Here is a 19,899-nt window from a genome sequence, read left to right as displayed (position 1 = left end):
GACTCAGTTTTGGCCAGTTATATGTTTCTCGAAACTTTTCCATTTCTTCTAGGAGGTCCAATTTGTCATTATATAACTGTTCACAGTATTCTCTTATGATTTTTTTGTATTTCTGTGGTTGTTATTTCTCCTCTTTCATTTCTTATTTTATTTGGATCCACTCTCTTTTCTTCTTGGTGAGCCTAGCTAGAGGTTTGTCAATTTTGTTTATCTTTTCTAAAAACCAGCTCTTGGTTTTATTGATCTTTCCTGTTGTTTTTTTGATCTTCATTTTCTTCGTTTCCTCTTTTATCCTTATTATTTTTCCTTCTGCTGACCTTGGTTTTGTTTGTTCTTCTTGTTCTGATTCTTTTAGGTGATAGGTTAGGTTTTTTATTTGAGTTTTTTTCTTGAGGAAGGCCTGTGTGGGTATGAACTTCTCTCTTAGAACTGCTTTTGCTGCATCCCATAGATTTTGTGAGGTTGTGTTTTTCATTGTCATTTGTCTCAAAGCATTTTCTGATTTCTTATTTGATTGCATCAGTGACCATTGGTTTTTTAGTAGCATGTTGTTTAGTCTCCATGTGTTTGGTTTTTTCCCGTTTTTCTTTTTGTGGTTGATTTCTAGTTTTTTACAGTATCAGTTTTTTTACAGTATCTCTTTTGCCATTTTAACTATGAAATGTGTTGATGTGGGTGTGATTGGGTTCATCTTGTTTGGGACCCTCTGTGCTTCCTCTACCTGGATATCTGTTTCCTTCTTAAGTTTGGGAGGTTTTCAGCCATAATTTCTTCAAATACATTTTTGAGACCTTTTTCTCTTTCTGCAACCCCCCTATTTTGCATAGGTATGCTTTATATTATCCCATAGATCTTGTATGTTACTTTGGGGTTTTTTTGTTTGTTTTTTTTTTTTTCATTTGTCTTTCTGTCTGCTGCTCTGATTGGGTGATTTCCATCATTCTGTCTTCCAGATCACTTATTCGTTCTTCTGCATTATTTAGTCTACAGTTCATTGCCTCTGGATTTGTTTTTATCTCTGCAATTGAGTTGTCTAGTTTTGACTGGTTCATTTTATAGTTTCTAGTTCCTTGTTATAGTGATCTGCATTTCTATCGATAATCTTTAATTCCTTCAGCATCTTTATTATCTCCTTTTTGAACTAGGAGTCTGGTAGATTGGAGAGGTCTGTTTCATTATTTGTTCTTTCAGGGGATTTCTCTTGTTCTTTTAATTGGGAGTAGTTCCTCTGCTTTCTTATTTTACTTGACTTTGTCTGTCTCTATGAATTTAGGAGGAACAGTTGTCTATTGTGGTCTTAAAGGGCTGTTTTTATGTGGGAGCATCCCTGTGTAGACTGTGTAAGTCCAATATTTTTGGTGCAAGGGCTGTATGCCAACCATATCTTTCCTCAGAGTGTGCTGGCCATTATCCCCTTGATAAGGCGGTGTGATTGGAGTTGTGGTGTCTAGCGCCTGCCCTGGATATTGGGCACAGCCTCCTCTTTTCTCTGTGGATGTCACAGCCTTGTCAGGGGCAAGGTCTGCTCCCCAGTTGTTTGAGTAGAAACCCTGAGTCTCAGATTTGATATGGCTCCGTTGCCCTTGCTCTGTTGCAAAGGAGGTGAGTGCTGAAGCAAGTGAGGCCCATGTGGTCACAGTGAACCGATGCACCACCTCTGCAGTCATCTGCAGTTCTGCCCAGAAGCAGCCCAAGGTCGTGTCCCTTTCTCCACTGTGTTTGTCCCAGATCTAGTGCTAGGCTATGGTGTGTGGTGTGGAGTGGGCTGGTGCTGGGGGCTGGGGTACTGTGGCTGCAGAGTCAAGGTGGTTGTGCTGCCACCTGGGACCTGGGCTGCCTCTGTGGCAGTCCTCTCCCAGGACCTGTCTGCACTAGATCTGGCTCCAAGCTTCAGTGTGGTCTGGGCAGAACTAGAGTGCTCCAGCCAGAAAAGGAACCCCTGTATATTCCTCCCAAGGGGCTGTCCACCCAAGACATGCATTTCTGTGGTGTGACCCAGTGTGTGCACCAACAATGTCCACTGGATCTGGACCCTCCCTTGTGGTGTGAATGCTGACAGTGGGCTCTGAGGTTTGATAAGGCCATACCCCAGGCCCTCCAAACTGTCTCCATGCAAGTAAGACAGAGTCCTCTTCCCGGGCCCGTCTGCCCAAGACTCAGCATCTAGCCGCTGTGCATACTAGCACCCCTGCCCATCATGCATTTCAGACTGGGAAGCATGGCGAGGTTGCAGCTATCAGCTCTGCTCTGATTGCTAGTAAACCAGCACCCACACACTCCTTGAGAGCAGAGACCAGGCCCCTCTGAGACAGGCTGGGACCTGGGACTTGGGACCCTTTACTGCAGTGCTTGCACCTGGACAAACATCTCCTTGAGCACCAGAATACAAAGAAACTCTAAGGGACTAAAAATAACTGCGCACCTGCGTAGTCAGGGTAATTATGAATAATAAGGCCAAAACCCAACTGCCACTTCTGAAGTGCTAGGAGCAAAAGCAGGGTACTGGGCATGATCCCTGCACACACCACCATCAACGGGTGGGCAGACCACCTAAGCCACGCCTCCAGCCCAAGCCACCAATGTGCCCCCACCCTCACCCCATTTAAGGAAACAGCTTCCCTCTCCTCAGGGAGCAAGAAAGGAAACCTGTTACTTGTTTTTGCTCCCTCGTGCTAAGCACAAGTCCCAGTAAAGCCTTGCCTGAATTCCTCATCTGGCCTCTTATCAATTTCTGTTGCTTAAAGAGTCCAAGAACCCGGGTCTGTAACACCTCCAGTCCCTCTATCTGTCCTGGCAGACTTCGTAGCAGGCAGAGGGGCTCCCCAGGGCGAGGTCCTGCCCGCGTGGACCTTCCCTCCTTCACAGATCCCTCCCAGGGGTGCCAGTCCTGTTCTGAATGCCTTTTTCCCCCCATCCTGCCGGGTTATGTGGAGATCTTTCTTGCAGCTTTGGTTGTAAAAGAGATCTTCTGCCAGTTTCCAGTTGGTTTTCTGTGAGAATTGTTCCACATGTAGATGTATGTTTGATGCGTTTGTGGGTGAGGTGAGCTCCATGTCCTCCTACTCTGCCATCTTGATCCTCCCTTGTTATATTGCATTTAGTTGTCATGTTTTCTTAGTCTCTTCTGATCTGTGACAGTTCCATAGTCTTTCCTTATCTTTCATGCCCTTGATTCTTTTGAAGAGCACTTGGTCTGGTATTTTTGAGTAGAAGGTCCAAAATTGAAAGCCATGGGAGATCTGTACAGGTTCAAGTAGTTGGAAAATATTGGCTCATTGTTTACGTCTGTAAGTAAGTCTTTGAAGAAGCTAAGAGTCAAAATAGTACCTCAGCCCATGCCATTGCATTTTTCAGTGGTAGTAAGGAGCACAGTCTATTCATTCTATATTCTCGCTAATGAATAGCGTTTCTTAGGACCTGTTCAACCAGGCTTCTCCTAAGGGGACTTCTGTTCTGACAACAGCTGTAGACTGTTTGGAATGCAGTCTTTAGATGGTGGTAGCAGTTGGGTTGCACATGCATCATTAACTGCTATATTTCTTTTTCAGGGATGGTCTACATGGCTGGACTCGTTTTCGCTGTCGGTGGCTTTAATGGCTCCTTAAGGGTCCGCACTGTGGATTCCTATGACCCCGTGAAAGATCAGTGGACCAGTGTTGCTAACATGCGAGACCGGAGAAGCACCCTGGGGGCTGCTGTGTTGAACGGACTTTTATATGCCGTGGGAGGCTTTGACGGGAGTACAGGCAATATTCTTTTATCTTTCCTACATTGCTGTTAGAATTAACATACGATCACATTTATGGAACAAGGCCTAGCAAAATTAGGAGGCATTTGAATGTTTTAACAGGTATTGTGAAGATAAGTTTAAAATTTCCATCCAGAATTCCTTTAAATGATGTTAAGAGTGCTCCGTATGTAAATTTTCTTTCTCATGCTTCAGTGTCAGTCATCTTCCCAAGTTTAAAAAGCCAGTAAATGTCAGTAGCTTGCGTAGGAGCTCGCTATTCCTCTTCGTCACATAATTGGATTTTGGCCCACTTTAATGCAGCTGAAGTGTTTCCCCTACTAATACATATAAGGAACCTGAGGTGCAGTGCGTTGTGCTTTGTTTATCACAGGGCTGTCCTCGGTGGAGGCTTACAACATCAAGTCTAACGAGTGGTTCCACGTGGCCCCCATGAACACGAGGAGGAGCAGCGTGGGTGTCGCCGTAGTTGGAGGTGGGTCGGCTTCCCGGCGGTTGTGAGTGGTTCTTCCCGTAACCCAGACTCTGGTTTTCTAAATGGGCAATCAAAGGGCCATTTAAAAGGGAAATAGTGGCTATTGGAAAACGCTAGTTATCCCTTTTTAAAATAAGGCATGCCCGCCCTCTGGTCCCCCTCCCTCTCTCTGTGTAACCTGTGTAATATTATTAACTGACTTTAATACAGTCATCTGGGGAACAAACCAGATGGCATGAATATGAAATTTTACATCTGGAGAAGGGCTGTTCAACATTTAAGGGATGGGTTGCCACAGTTATTTATTTAGATCCTACTTTGTCCCCCAAAAGAGTTTAATTAGTATGATTTTTTTTTTTACTTGGTTGAGCAAATTTGTGGGTTCCCACCCCCCTCCCCATGGTGGGTATAATCCTCTGCACCAACTTTTCTTTTACCAGCTTTACTGAGATAGAATTCACATACCACACAATTCACGCATTTAAAGTATACAATCCAGTGTTCATCTGTCATAACAGTTCATTTTAGAACATTTTTATTACCCCCCAAAGCAGTCCTACTCCCCTTGGCTATCATCCCCATCCTCCCAGCCCTCAGCAAACACTATCTACTTTTCTGTCTCTCTATAAATTTTCCACTTACAGACATGTCATATTAATGAAATCATACAGTATGTGGTCCTTTGTGACTGGCTTCTTTGACTTGGCATAATGTTCAAGGTTTGTTCATGCTGTAGCATTTTACCAGTACTTCATTTGTTTTTATTGCCAAATAATATTCCATTGTATACTGGTACTGACTCTTGATTCAACTTTTTTTTTCAATTTACTAAGATAACTTTAATATTTAATTTGGTTTTCCAGGATGTTCACTTACCAAATAGTGTTTATCCAAAGGTATACTGAGTGTACTCTCTTGTTCTGTCAGTCAGATTATTGATGAAAGTGTTAAATTAATATCATATATATTCTGCAGATCTTCATAATATGATTTGGTAAGTCCACCTATCACCATTAGGCAAGATTTTAAATAGTTCCTAATACTTTAAAGGTAAACTGTGCTACCAAGGAGGAAAATATATTATTTCCTGACTTGAAAAAATAGCTTTTTATGAATTTGGCTTTCTCTGTGATTCCATGTTTAGGTCTGCTTTATGCTGTCGGGGGTTATGACGGAGCTTCACGTCAGTGTCTCAGCACAGTAGAATGCTACAGCGCCACAGCAAATGAGTGGACCTATATAGCAGAAATGAGCACCAGACGGAGCGGAGCAGGTGAATAGGAACCTCATTTAGTAACTGAAGCATGGAAATGATGGAAAAGAATTAAACAAGTGAAATGGTGGCATCTCTTTATATTATCAGAAAATATATACTGATTTTAGTGCCACTGTTAAAATGTCTTTTGCATTATGCAGGTAGAGTTGGTAGGTAGCTGCACTTAAATTTCACTTTGTAAAATTTCTAAAGTGCTATATTAAAGGCTTCTGTTTCATTTAATTATATTGTTTGGCATTACTTTTAGGTTTTTGTTTTTAGTGCTTATTGGAGAGCTTGCTTAATAATCAACTCCATATCCATTTCTTACAGATTTTATGCTCTAATATTGGTTTGCTTTTATCATGAAAGTTGTTTTCAAAAGAATTGTGTAAAGGACTTCCCTCTCTGTGTTTCACCTCCATATTATTTTTATTGTATTTGACATACTTTTTTAGAACAATAGTTCTTACTGAGATTCTCATTTGTAATTCTATTTGTTTCTATTTCTTAGGCTGTATGCTTTAATATTGACTTTTTAGAATAATCATTTCAAAAGTTTTATTTACAAGTCATTTGAAGAAACCCTAATATATTATAAATTTCTTGTCCCTTTTACTCTACTATTGTTTAGTTCTTTGTGTTTTACAGGTGTTGGTGTGCTAAACAACTTATTGTATGCTGTCGGGGGTCATGATGGCCCTTTAGTACGAAAAAGTGTTGAAGTGTATGATCCCGCCACCAACACATGGAGACAGGTTGCAGATATGAACATGTGTAGAAGAAATGCAGGTACCTATCTAGTTTATGATTATGAAATTTATACTGAATTATATTCAGAGTATCACTGTGTATTTCCATTGTTCTTTTACCGATCTGAGTTCCCTAATAGACTTGCTCTTTAAAGGCAGAAACTTGCAGAAACTTTTGTAATAATCCTATATAGTGAATGCCTAACATAGTGTCTGGATATAACAGGTTGATGTGATCCTTCTGTTAACTTATAATTTCTGTCAAAGTTTACTTTTTGGTGATGAATGTAGAGACTTAATTAGAGGAAGAACCCTCTTTATTTGATACTTGAATTCATTCATTCTTACCACAGACGTTTTTGAGTGTCTACCTGTGTCACATTCTGGAGCCCAGTTCTCAGGGAATTTAGTCTAGTTGAGTAAATATTTATACCAGATAAAAAAGCTAGTTGTTTATCTGAATCTGGAGGGGAAGCCTGAAGAAGGCAACCTCAATTTAATACAGTTCAGGGTTTCTAGAAAATGGAAAAGCTAAAATAACAACAACAATAATTTTAAGAAAGCTGAGGTCTTCAAGATCTCTTAAGTAGGTAGGGAACTACCTACTTAAAAGGAAGATCTGTAGAAGGGAAATAGAAATGGAAAATAGATTCAGGGTACCTGGGTAGTCTTTTTGGGAAATTCTCATTTTCTTAAAAATGCCATTATCTTCATGCCTGTTCCTATAATCCAAAATAAGTTCCTGATGATTCTCAAACTCACTGTATACCACTGGATGATGTTGCAAGATGCACCCTCCATCCCCCCAGAAATGTTCTTCTTAATTTCTCTTTAATTTAAATGTGATCACTAAGGGAGACAAGTATATGGGACTGCAAGAACTTGCTCAAAAGAGCAAAATATAAAATTAATTTACGTGACCTTTTACCTCATCCAACTGGCACAACTGGTACTTGGTGAAGTACTAAAACTCTCTCAGCTATGGATAGTCCAGAACTATTAATAGTAAGACCCACAAATCTGGGCCCCAGCACATATGAAGTTAGACAAGCATATGTGCATGTGCTTCCTGGATTAGGAAATTTATTTGCAATTTAAACTTTTGTTATTATTTTCCTAAAGATTATTCTAATCTTATTTTTTCTCTACCCTTGTTTTCAAATCAAAATTAGCTCATTTCTTCTAGCCATAAGAATAAGGAGATACTTTGTGTATGTCGAGCTATTGTCATCCTGCTCTTGCATTTCAGGTATTTGAACTACTTTAAAATGATATGAGTTTGCTTCCTGTCGAGAGACTAGCATAGTAGCACAACAGAGTTTGAGTAAAGGAGATCCACTCCAGTTGCACAGAAGATGCTATTGCTTTTAAATGCTGTGTAGAGATTTGGGCTTATTATTTTGTTACGTTAAAAATCTACAAGCACCTATTAATTGTGTTAGCAAAACTGTCTGTAAAGAGACCAGTGTGTGGGCAGCACCCTTCTGGATGTTTTGATGCCCTGTAGTACCAGTTCATAAAAGCTCTGAATCGTGTTTAAAATTATTAAATATACTTTTAAAAAATAAATTGAAATAAAGAGCTTTTAAAAGATGTTTATCTTTTCACTCAGCAGTTTCCTTTGTAAACATTTATATTAAGAAAATTGTTGCACAAGTATGCAAAATGTGCAAGAGAGATCCTTGTTCATTGTAACGTTATTGATAAGAGCAAAAAAGCTGAAAATAATTTAAAATCCATCAGTAAAAGACAAATTATGGTATTATCATACATGGAATACTATGCAGCCATTAAAAATTATGTAGATCTGTATTTATTAACTTAGGGTAATGTCCAAGGTATATATTGTTTGGTGGGAGTGAGTAAAAAGTAGCATGTGTAGTATGAGCTACTTTGGGGTTAAAAAAAAGGAGTGTCTGAGTATATATGTGTAGAAAAGAGCCAGAATTTCGATGATCAGGATTCTAAGCGGTATAGGATTAGTGGTGGACTTTTTTCTTTATACTTTTCTAGATGTTTTGAATTTTGCAAAAATACAAAAAATATATTATTCTCATAATAATTAAATAAATAATACTGTTTTCCCTTTTAAAGAGATAAAATGGTTGACCAGTCAGTATAATAATTAAAATTCAGAATCATTTTTACTTTCTACTAATATATATATTTATTTTTCCTTTTTCCTTAGGATTTCCTTAGAAGCTGACTTTGGGAGAGTTACTAACCTTCTTTGACTTTTAATTTTCTATTGTTTTTAATACAATGGGGATTAAAATAATTTCTAACCTGTAAAGTAAGGTTATTGTGAAGGTTAAATGAAATAATGCATATATAAAGCATCTACTGCATAAGTAACATGAGTAGGAGCTTACAGTTAGTATTAGATTCTCACATATAAAGGAATTCTTTTCGGGTTCCCCCATCTTCTCTCCTTGCCTCTTTCCAGGAAGTACGTGTCTCTGGATCACCTCACCAGACACGTGCAGGGATACTTATATTTGTCCAAATTTTTAAAATAATTGTTTTCTCTCTGTGTAATTTTTTTAAAGGAGTTTGTGCAGTTAACGGTCTGTTATACGTAGTTGGAGGGGATGATGGTTCCTGTAACTTGGCATCAGTAGAATATTATAACCCAACAACTGATAAATGGACAGTTGTGTCATCTTGTATGAGCACAGGGAGAAGTTACGCAGGTAATAATTGTTCAGTTTTCTTATAGTCTTCTATTATAATACGAAAGGATTACATCGTTATGATTTTTACATTAAGAATGTTTTTCTCCTATAGAAGAAGGAAGTCTTTTCTCAAAGTATATCTTATTTCTTATTCTCAAAATAATTAATATCAGATATGTATATTCTGAAATAAAGCACTAGTATCCTTTTGTCATTCTGTAGTCATTTGTATTCAAAATTACAAATCTTTCCAGTGTGGAATCATATAATAAAATTTAATATGGCTACATCTGTATGCAGTGTCATGGAATTCACAATGTGGCAAGGCTTTAATTACTCAGATATCTAAAAGATATGAGCCCTATAACATCTGCCCTGGCAGGGCTCCATGTGATACTATTACAGTGAGGCTACAGAGTAATTTTCTTACTTAAGCACAGCACTGATTGAATTATAAAATATCAGTTTGGTCCATTCTCTTCGTAAGACAAATGGTAATACTCTTTAATAAATATAATGATGAGTCTTTAAAAGTATATGTTGCATATAGTTTATTCTGATGATAGATATTTATATTGCTTTAAATATTAGAATGTTTCAGTAACATTCTAATATAGATTTAATAGTGGGGAAAAAAGAAATTTATACTAATTAACCATCACTGTTATTTGTCATATAAAACAACACCTAATAGAACTATTGATATATAGAGTAAGATCCCAGGATAGCATTCCTCAAAATTACGTGAAATTTTTTAAAACGGCTTTATTGAGATATATCTGACATAGAATAAATAGCATATATTTAAAGTGTACAGTTTTATTAGTTTTGACACATGTATATAACCACAAAACCACCACAATCAAGGTAATGAAAATATTCATCACTCTTAAAAGTCTGTTTGTGCCCCTTTGAGTATTAAAGGATCTTAGTATTTCTTGAGTAAAATTATTTTCCCTTAATTGTAACTGTGAAGAGCAAAAGATGAGCTCTGGATTAAATAGTCTTATGCAGTTTTGGTCCCTAATTTTTAAACAAAGATTTCATTGTCATTTAGATTAAAATGATAGTAATACTAAAGTTTCTAAGAAAGAGATTTTGAAACATCATGATGTGTTCAGTCCCTCTTAAGTAATAATATAAAAACTTCAGTATTTTCTCAGAGATACAGAATGCTTCCTGTGACTTCTGTTTTATTTCTTCGTTTCTTTGTTCAGGGGTCACAGTTATTGATAAACCATTATGAGCCTGAAGGACATTTTCAGCGCATTTACACATGAGAAGAAGCAGACTTCAACAAGTACTTCTGAAGTGACTGAGAGTCTAGCACTTCTCCACTTGTAGCTGCACTTTAAGTCTCCGCAGAAGATAAGATCATCTGCCTTTATAGGCCTCAGATATTGAAGATTATTTTTGGTAGATGCACCGTGTAAGCTTTTTCTGCAGTGAGCAGCAGCTGACTGAATTTTAATAAGAAACTTGTACTGCAGTATTATTCTGTAGTCTTTGGACAATAGTTGCTTTCACAAAGACTAGTTACCAATCTTGAATGACTGGATTATTTTGTGAAGGGGGATAAAGTAATATGTGTTCTTGTAAAATTAAGTTTCATCTTTATTCCTTCTCCTGAAAATCTGTATACACAGGAACTGAAAATCTTTGAACAGGTATTAAACTCTGTGTAAGTATACAAACTAGTTGAGGGATAAAACTGTTTGCTTTTATAAAATATGTTTGATTACATGAGTATAATAAATTGTGTGCATATAAATGTGTGTCTATATGCTTTCCTTTAAATATGTTTGAAAAGATGTTTGAAACTTGATTATACTATTTATAATTGGCACAGTACTTTGAATTATGCCAGTACTACATTGTAAAACAGAGTTGTATTTTTTGATATTTAACAATGCTTAACACTTTAAAATGCCACTTCTGAGGAATGAACTGGTGTAACACACTTGAATACATGTGTGATGCCAAACTTTTTAAAATAAAATATAAATTATGCTTATTTATTATTTTCTTTGGTTTAATCTTGGTCATGTTTTGGTGTGTATTTCAAATTTTTTTCTTAACAGTTTGGCATGAACATTACTGCAGGTTTTTGATGAATATAATGAATGTATGGAATTCAACTGAATTTGCATGGTCTTAAGAATTTTTTCTGTGTGTATAAATTTAGCTGCTATTAACAGAAGAGAGAACTTTCTGTGAGTAGCCATGTGTGTTGATCAGATACAATTTTTCTGAGATCTTCAATTAATCTTACTTTAAAAATGACCAAAATATGTCTTTCTTGAATTAACTTTGAATAAAAGTTTGTATATTATTTGTTTCACATTGTCCTTGATTTTTATCTATTTAGTTTGCTACTAAGAAAGTTGCCTGTTCACTTTTTGTATTCTTTTATAAAATTTGCATTTTCTAACTTCATAAATCAATATTTAAAATTTGTTGCCAAAGAAACCTACAAGGCAAGTCTGTTAAGTTCAACAACTGAAGTCATGGAAAACTGTTCTCCAAGAAAAAGCTACCTTAATAATCAAGGAAAAAGTCTCCCAAGGATTGGTGAAATTTAAAGTTTTATATTCTTCTGTCCCTAATATGGGCAGGGCACAAGATAAAGATAAAACAAATAGCATTGGACCAAAAAGAAAGTCAAAGAAAAAATACCTACTTTAAAACAACTGAGAAATAAATTGTGGTTTTGATACCAAATAAAAGGAATGGAGGAAATGGGCATGGGGGAGTGGGGTGGACAGCTGAGGTGCTGGACACAGGAGGGGGAGAGATGGAAGGGGGTGATGGGGTATGGTGGCTGTTCCTCAGGAATTTAAAAGGTAGGCATGAGCTCTTGCCAGAACAGTCAGTAATCAAGAGGAAAGAATTATACCTGTGATAAAATTTCTGTTTAGTTAATATAGAGTATTCACATTTAAACATAGAACCACATTTATTACCAACTTAGTTGAATTTTCCATTATAAGTGGAAATATGAAGACTTTAATCAGAAAAAGAAAAAGCCTGTGTTCACCATATGAAAACATGAATTTCTGCATTAGTGTGGCTCCAAGTACATCCATTGTCAACATGTTGAGGATCTAATGAACTTGGAGCACTGCTAGCTGCTTCTGACAGTGGCACCAAGAAAAGTGTGTCATTACCTTTCCTGATCACTTCCAAACACTAATGTTCCATGAAACTCTCCATGAATCTGTCAATTAAAGATTTATCTAAAAATCTTTAAAGCTTTTCTTAAAATATAATCTATTAGGGTGACAGTCTTAAAAACTTAGCATGTCAGATACCTCTTTGTCTTTCCTTTCTTTGAAGCCTTAATAGCTATACCATAAAACAGTTTGCCAAGGTTTGTCAGTAGCTAGATTCATAACTCCATGATTTCAGAGACTTTGAATGTACTCCCCCCGCCACCCCCCGCCAGCCTTTGCCTCTCCAGTTTGAAACATCTTGTTTTGTTTTGTTTTGTTTAGGCCTATAAAAATGTTCCTGGCTTGTTCAGATTATTGTACAAAAAAGAGAGGTCAGAAGTCTTAGAAATCCTGCCAAGAAGACCACCAGGTGTAGCAGAGTTCAAGGTTATATCCATGAAAATGCATTGTAAAGCAACTCTGCTGCTTGCTTTGCTTGGCTCTACACCTTCTTGACTGAAAGCAGTGATGACTGGGGTTGAGGTGAATGGTGTGTATACTTTCAGTTCCCCTCCCATCCCTTATGGACTCTGGCATATGATTCCTGTTTTTTATTATCATCCCTTACAGACAGCATGAGGACCCATGTATTTATAATGTCAGCTGTTGATGAGTTATGAGACAGGGTAGCATAATATTACATAGTGATGTAATGGATTAGCCCAGCGGTCCCCAACCTTTTTGGCACCAGGGACCGGTTTCATGGAAGAAAATTTTTCCACAGAATGGTGGTGAGGGTAGTGGGATGGTTTCAGGATGATTGAAGCTCATAACATTTATTGTGCACTTTATTTCTATTATTATTACATTGTAAATATATAATGAAATAATTATACAACTTAAAATAATGCAGAATCAGTGGGAGCCCTGAGCTTGTTTTCACCTGCCACTCACTGATAAGGTTTTGATATGAGTCTGCAAGCAATTGATTTATTATGGTCTCTGTACAGTCCAACCTCTCTTCTAATGATGATCTGTATTTGCAGCTGCTCCCGAGTGCTGGCATCACTGCCTCAGCTCCACCTCAGATCATCAGGCATTGGATTCTTGTAAGGAGCACACAACCTAGATCCCTTGCATGCGCAGTTCACAGTAGGGTTCGCGCTCCTATGAGAATCTGATGCCGCTGCTGATCTGACAGGAGGAGGAGCTCAGGCGGTAATGTGAGCGATGGGGAGTGGCTGTAAATACAGATGAAGATTTGTCCGCTGGCCGGCTGCTCACCTCCTGCTGTGCAGCCCGGTTCCTAACAGGCCACGGACCAGTACTGGCCCGGGGGTTGGGGACCCCTGGATTAGCCTGCCTCTTGTTTCAGTTTGGTCTTGAGCAAATTGTGTCCTACTGGCTTTTATGGCCGCCGTGTCTCATTTTGGAGAGGAGGCTACATGGGAAAGTTGAATCACACTTTGAATCAAGTTTCTGGCATTCTAACCCTGGCTTCAGGACTCTAAGGAAAACAGTGTGTGATGTATTGCAGAGCCCATGGGCATAGGAATCAGATGGCTCTCAGTTTGCATCCCCCTCTGTCAGTTGCTAGCTGTCACCACTTTAAACACATTTCTTAACCTCTGACATTTTGTCTTCTCTAAAATGGCAACAGTAGTGTCTATGTCACTTACAAGGTTATTGTGGAGTTTGAAAGAAATGATGTATATCAGTGTGTTTGACATACAGAAGACCCTCAATAAATTATCACTATTGTTGCAGTTCTCTGAACCTCCCATTTCTTCATTGTACGGAAATAAGTGAGTTGAGCTTATTTCTGTAATTTTGGAGCCATCTCTGTATTTCCTTTCAGCTCTGAATCTCCAAGATTTAAAATAATAATTTAACCCCTTCACATACATACATCTGCTCCGATATATAAAATATATATCGCTACTGTGGTAGGATTTTAAGTCAGATAATAACCAGCATAGTATTACTGAGCACTTCCTGTATTTCAGATACTGGGCAAAGGGCTTTGCATACATAATCACATTTACTGTCATAACAAACATTATTATAATACCCATTTTACAAAAGTACTAGATAAAATTTTGAGAAGTAAGTTATCTAAGAGCACACTGCTAATGAGTGACAACCTGGTAGGTCTGACCCCATAGCGCATGCCCTTAACACTCCTTGACAGAAGGCAACACGTTTGGGCAAATTGGGGTGAGGGGCTGGGCCTTTACACTCCTGCATCAACCAGTCACTGGACTCAGGCTGCCCCCTGGAAAGGGACTCGTGCCATGGGACAGTGGCTCTTTTTGCCAACATTCAGTAGCTGAAGACCTGCTTTAGTCCTGAAGGGGGGACCTAGGTGGTGCAGCACAACATCCACCCCAGGACACCATAGGCCTCCTAAAGACAAGGCTCTGAACACCCAAGGGACAGATCCCGTTTCTTTTCATTTGATGTGATTTTTCTGTCATGATACTTTACAAAGAACGTGGGTGTCAAACACATGGGACAGTTATCTGAATCGGTAGAGGTCACTGGACCTAACAAGAGACATATTCCTCAGGAAGGGGCTTCCTGAAGCAGATGGTACCTGACCCATTATTTCAGGCAGGAGAGCCAGTCCGATCACAGCCATGAAAAGCGACATTATCCCGTTTGTACAAAGTCCTGCATATAAAGTGCCTTCAACTAGACCGCGTGTTGCCCTTGTGCAAGTTTTAAAAGGCTCTCTTAAGCGAAAGCTTAAATTCGTGGATGACCCCCATCCGTGCACACTCCTGCACCCCCGCAGGGGCGGAAGGCGGCCAAGCCGGGCTGCAAGTGTGAGCCCCATGCGGGTCCGCGGCGGCGGTCTCCCCGCGTGCCGAGCCAACTGCCGCGTCCAGTCTCTCCTAAACCTCCCGGACCTTCGGCTTCCCGTCCGCATACAGGAATGGCGCTGCATTTGAAGTTCCCCATCTCCTACGTAAACGTGGGAGTTATCAAGGGGCGCTGGGGCTGGGGAGGAGAAAGAGGTGGTCTAAACTCGAGGCGCACCAGCGAAAGCAGCGACCTGTGAACCCAGCGCCGCGAAAACACTTCACAGCCAGCGGAATCACTGCCTCCCCGACCGCGCAGGCGCCTGGGAGCGGGACCGAGGTTGATGCGCGACTCCTCACTGCCTCACCTCCGCCCCACCTACCTGGCTGTGCGCTCCCGCCCCCAGGCGCCGCGGCGCCTCTACTGGCCTGACGCCCAGCTCTCACGATCCTCACTCCATCCTCGCAGCCAATGGCCGCGCCGCCAGTGCTCCGTTCGCGCGAGTCACACGATGCCGGCAGCTGCGCAGACCAATCACAGCGCCCGGAAGGCGGGGCGGGGGCCCTCGCAAGCCAATAACGGCGGGAGGAACCGCCCGAGCGGCTGAGCCTAGCGAAGCTCGGGAGGAGACGGCAGCAGATACGGCGGTGTGCAGGTGAGGGCCCGGGGTGGAAGAGGGTACGGCCGGTGCCCGCGGATGGAGGCCGGGATGGAGGGCGTGGCGGCGGGTACGGGTGGAAAAGGGTGAAATCCCTCAGTCAGTGTCGGTGCCCGCGGATGGAGGCCGGGATGGAGGGCGTGGCGGCGGGTACGGGTGGAAAAGGGTGAAATCCCTCAGTCAGTGTCGGAACCGGGCACGGCCCTCAGCCGTCCGGGACATTGGTCACAGCCCACGGTGCCAGTGTGACCAGAGTTGTACAAAAGGAGGGGGGCAAGATCTGTTTGTGTGCGCGGCGGGGCGTGCGGCTGGGAAGAGCGTACGAGAAGGGTACTGAAGGATGAATGGGAGTTGGGCAGAGGACGTACCGGCAAGGGACGCTGTTTCGTGGGCAGAGAGGCCCAAGCGGAGGACGGTCAGAGGCCTTCTTGTAGGAATACCGAGGGTGGGGGCGAGAAGGTGAGAGAGGAGGAGAGCAGAGGCCTAGGTCTTTATCTGTGGGGAGGCGCTCCCTGGAACTCTAAGGGTCTGGAGAAGGGGTGAACCCTGTCTGCTGTTCTGGAGGGAGGGTTTAAGAAAGGCACGCTTGGAGGCGCGATACGGGCACGGCGAAGGGCAGGCACTGCTGGCAGCACTCCGACAGCTAAACTTGAAGGTTTCTAAGGGAATCCACAAACGACTACATTTCTTTTGTCTGAGCCTGTAGCAGGCCTCCAGTCAATCCAGTTGTGCAAGGATGAAAAAAGGAAAAGAAAATCCACTCTTTATTTCCCTTCCCCTTTCCTCTTGAATTCCTATTTTTTGCTTCAGTTGTCAACAGTGTGTCTATTTCCCTCCCTTGAGTCTGGAGAGTAAACTCCTGAATGTTAATTAAAGCAGTTATCTCTCAGTTGGGTAAGTGTGTGAAGACTTAACCCGGGCAGCAGAGATAGAGGTCTGGAACATTCTGTCCCAGATGGCTAAGTAGGTGGTGGCACCGGTTCACTGCGTGGTACAGGAGGTAGGGAGTGTGTGGGTAGTGCTGCAAGGGGCAGTGGTGGAACATGTTGGACATGTTTACTTTGACGTGCCTCTGAACTGTCTAAGTTGGAGATGGCCAGTAGATTTTTGGATAATCAGAACCTGGGGTTTAGGAGAGAGGCCTAGAGAGAGAGAGAGATTGTGGATATCAGCATATTCTCGCAACAGGAACAGATAAGCTCACTCCAGGTAATGTAGAATAGTTGGAAGGAGTAAAGAAAGCATCTCTGGGAAACTATTCAACCTCAATTCTTTAGCCTTCCTTTCTCAAAAGCTGTACCACAGACATAACTAAATCAGAAAGTGCTGTATCCTTTCTCATCTCCTGGTTGAGTCTTTGGAACTGATGTTTCCTCTGTTCAAAACTATCCCCCCCAACCCCATCCCACCCGACTTCACTCTCTTTTAATCTAGTCACCTCCCCTCCATGCTCCAGACTTGAGTTTAGATGCCTCTTTCTCTAGGATGCCTCTTTCCCTGGGCCTCTCTGTTCTATATTTCCAACGCTTTATTGTTCTCGTCACAGATTTTGTGACAGTTTGGTTACTTCTTTGTATTCCTCACTAGATTTTATGTTTTGAAGTTAGGGGTGAGGGCAGCAGGGAGCACAGTGGCTGCACATAGTACCACACATTAAATCAGAGTGAATACATATGAATCCCAAGAACCAAGAAAGGCGGGCATTTCAAAGTGAGAAGTATCAAATCTTCCAGATTGGCCAGATAAAATAAAGTCAAAAAAATGTTGGATCTGGAAGCTAGGAGACTTACTGATTTTACTTAGTAAGAGTAAATTCAGTGCATTGATTAGAATAGGAAACAGATTGTAATTGCTGGAGAATGGATGGGAAATGTGAAAATGAAGGCAGCCTATATGGAATACTCTTTCAAGGGGCTTGGGTAAACTGTGGGAATTATTCCCGTCTTACTATAATATTTATGTACTTTATTATTTCGGATCACAGTATAGCGTAATGAATGCGAGCACAGGCTCCCCCACGTAGCATTTTTGTAATTTGGGAAAGTTACTTAATCTTTCTAAACCTCAGTTTTTCATTTGTAAATGGGGATAATAAAAGTGCCTGCCTTGAAGGTGTGGTAAGGATTAAAGTCTTTAATATAGAGAGAGCATGTAACACTCTTAGAACAGTGAGTGGCCTATAGAAAGTCCTTAATAATTGTTAGCTTCTTGTAGCTACCATGTGTCAGGTCCTATGTTAAGTACTTCATGTGCATTATTTCTTGGACTCATGAGAAGAACTATATTGTTATTCCTTATTTTTTCAGCTTTTTTGAGGTACAGTTGACAGATAAAATTGCAAGATATTTCAAGTGTATGTTGTGGTGATTTGATATACATGTACATCATGAAAAGATTCCCATCATCTAGTTACTATTGTTATTCTCTACATTCTGCAGATAATAAAACTGAGGCTTAGAGAAGTGACTTAACTTGCTCAAGGTCACACAGCTAGTAACTGGTGTTGGTTTAGCATCATCAGATTTGGTAACAACCTCATGAAAAATGAGGATTGGAACAACTTTTATTTTGTAATTTAGAATATTGAAGACATTTTGGTGTGGATGGGGACCTAGACTGCAAGTACAGTGGGCCCTTGAACAACTCGGGGATTGGGGCGCCAAACCCCTGGGCTGTTGAAAATCCACACATAACTTTTGACTCCTCCAGAACTGAACTACTGATAGCCTACTGTTGACCGAAGCCTTACCAATAACATAAACAGCTGAGAAAAGAAAACGTTAAAAAATTAGGAAGAGAAAATACATTTACAGTACTGTGCTGTATTTATTGATACCGTAAGTTTATGTCTTTTTACAAGGTGAATGGTCTGTCAGAACCTACATCAACATTGTCTCATATGATACAAAACACTGTGGATGTTATGAATATTACTAACACCAGATATCAAAAATGGAAAGAAAATGTGAAAAAGAAATTCATATTTATTTACATGTATAAGGATTCACGCATTGATAATGAAGAAGCAGCAATATGATTGCTTTGTGGTCACCTCGTGTAGTCGATACTATTGCTTTACAGTAGCTCAGCCTATACACTAATAAATGAATCATTATAAAGTTTTATAGCATAGTATTAGTCATTCATAATACAGTATTGGAAACATTGTTACTTTTTTAAAAAACCACTTCACTGATAATAGGCTGGTTTGCAGTAACACATTAATTTTATATTAAATATCACTCACTTTATGCCTATGTAAGAATACTATTTACATATATTATATGCATTCACGACATACCTAACTTTTTCTTAATTTTTTTTGATATTTCTAGGCTATGTGGTTCATCTGTGAATTTTTTCAAATTGTTGCAAATCTCCCCAAATTTTTCCAATATATTTATTTTAAAAAATCTGAGTCTAAGTGGACCTGCACAGTTCAAACCTATGTTATTGAAGGGTCAGCTGTAGTTGAGTGAGTTGTGTGTGTGAGAATTAACCACTCAGAGGCTGCATGTTGATCTCTCCCTTAAGACAGAAGTTGGTTGGTCCAAAGAAAAAGAGAAAGGGAACAGTGGCTTGAGGGAGAGGTGATAGAGGTTAGGAAAACTTTTCTCAAGAAAGGAAGACTTGAGTATGTTTTTAAACTTGACGGGATGAACTCAGTGAAGAGGGAAAGATGAGAAAGAGTAAGTGATGGACAAGTTCTTGATGAGGTAGGATAAGAACACAAGACCAGACAGTCTTAGAGGAGAGGGTGAGTGAGCACAGGCTGTGGCACAATAGTCCCCGTGCTGTAAGTCACTTGAGAATGAGTAGGACAGAGGAATAAGGATGCAAAGTGAATTCAGAGTCCTGAGGAAGCTGGCTAAGCTTCCCCGATCCTCTATGATTAGAGGTCTATGGGGGGAGGGGGCATTTTAAATACTATTAAGAGTTTCCTAGGCTTAATATATTTGTTTTTAGAGTGGCCCATCATAATTCATAAATTAGGGACATCAGTAAACATTTTTAGGAAAGTGACATTCTTCATAAGTTTCCAAATTTTTTGATTTGGTGACCTATTAAGCTTATTTATTAAATAAGTAAAACATGCTCATGAAAAAAATTAAAATTGTAAGAAGGTATAAAATGGAAAGTAAAATCTTTCTCCTCTTCATAACCCCCCCAACCGTGTATACATATGCATTTTCTGTACATTTTCTATGTTTGTGTGTGTGTCTCTCATATATACATATGCATGAAAGTGCATAAAGTATATAACCTTTTCACAAAAACATAAGTGGGGTTCTTGCTATACATTCCACAACTTGCTGTTTCACAACACTGTATCTTAGGCATCTTTCTATGTAGACCATGTAGATCTTCCTCCTTTTCTG

The 19,899-nt window shown here is 40.1% G+C and overlaps 2 protein-coding genes and 1 long non-coding RNA gene across 10 annotated transcripts in view; 2 read left to right on the top strand and 1 right to left on the bottom strand.

The window, feature by feature from the left end:
- The window catches only part of KLHL2 (kelch like family member 2), a 126,030-nt gene extending 114,793 nt beyond the window's left edge, over positions 1-11,237 (top strand). For 3 of the 7 annotated variants that reach the window (XM_082391139.1, XM_082391140.1, XM_082391143.1), the window contains 6 exons: positions 3,549-3,746; positions 4,122-4,223; positions 5,368-5,496; positions 6,130-6,270; positions 8,780-8,923; positions 10,123-11,237. In XM_082391139.1, coding sequence (XP_082247265.1) covers positions 3,549-3,746; positions 4,122-4,223; positions 5,368-5,496; positions 6,130-6,270; positions 8,780-8,923; positions 10,123-10,151 — 743 coding nt within the window. In that variant the 3' untranslated portion in view covers positions 10,152-11,237. The other 4 variants (XR_014244305.1, XR_014244304.1, XM_082391141.1 and 1 more) reach the window with 4 other exon arrangements.
- Positions 1-19,899, bottom strand: part of LOC309628314 — an 882,984-nt gene that overhangs the window by 378,715 nt on the left and 484,370 nt on the right. The window lies entirely within an intron of this gene.
- The window catches only part of MSMO1 (methylsterol monooxygenase 1), a 23,039-nt gene continuing 18,557 nt past the window's right edge, over positions 15,418-19,899 (top strand). The window contains exon 1 of one of the 2 annotated variants that reach the window (XM_082391187.1): positions 15,418-15,517. The gene's annotated coding sequence lies outside the window, so the exon portion shown is untranslated. The remainder of the gene's footprint in view (positions 15,518-19,899) is intronic. The other variant, XM_082391188.1, reaches the window with a different exon arrangement.

The sequence above is a fragment of the Balaenoptera borealis genome, assembly GCF_965194805.1.
Source record: "Balaenoptera borealis genome assembly, chromosome: 4".
Lineage (NCBI taxonomy): Eukaryota > Metazoa > Chordata > Mammalia > Artiodactyla > Balaenopteridae > Balaenoptera > Balaenoptera borealis.
The sequence above is the reverse complement of the archived record's forward strand: the minus strand, read 5'-3'. Positions and strand labels throughout refer to the sequence as shown.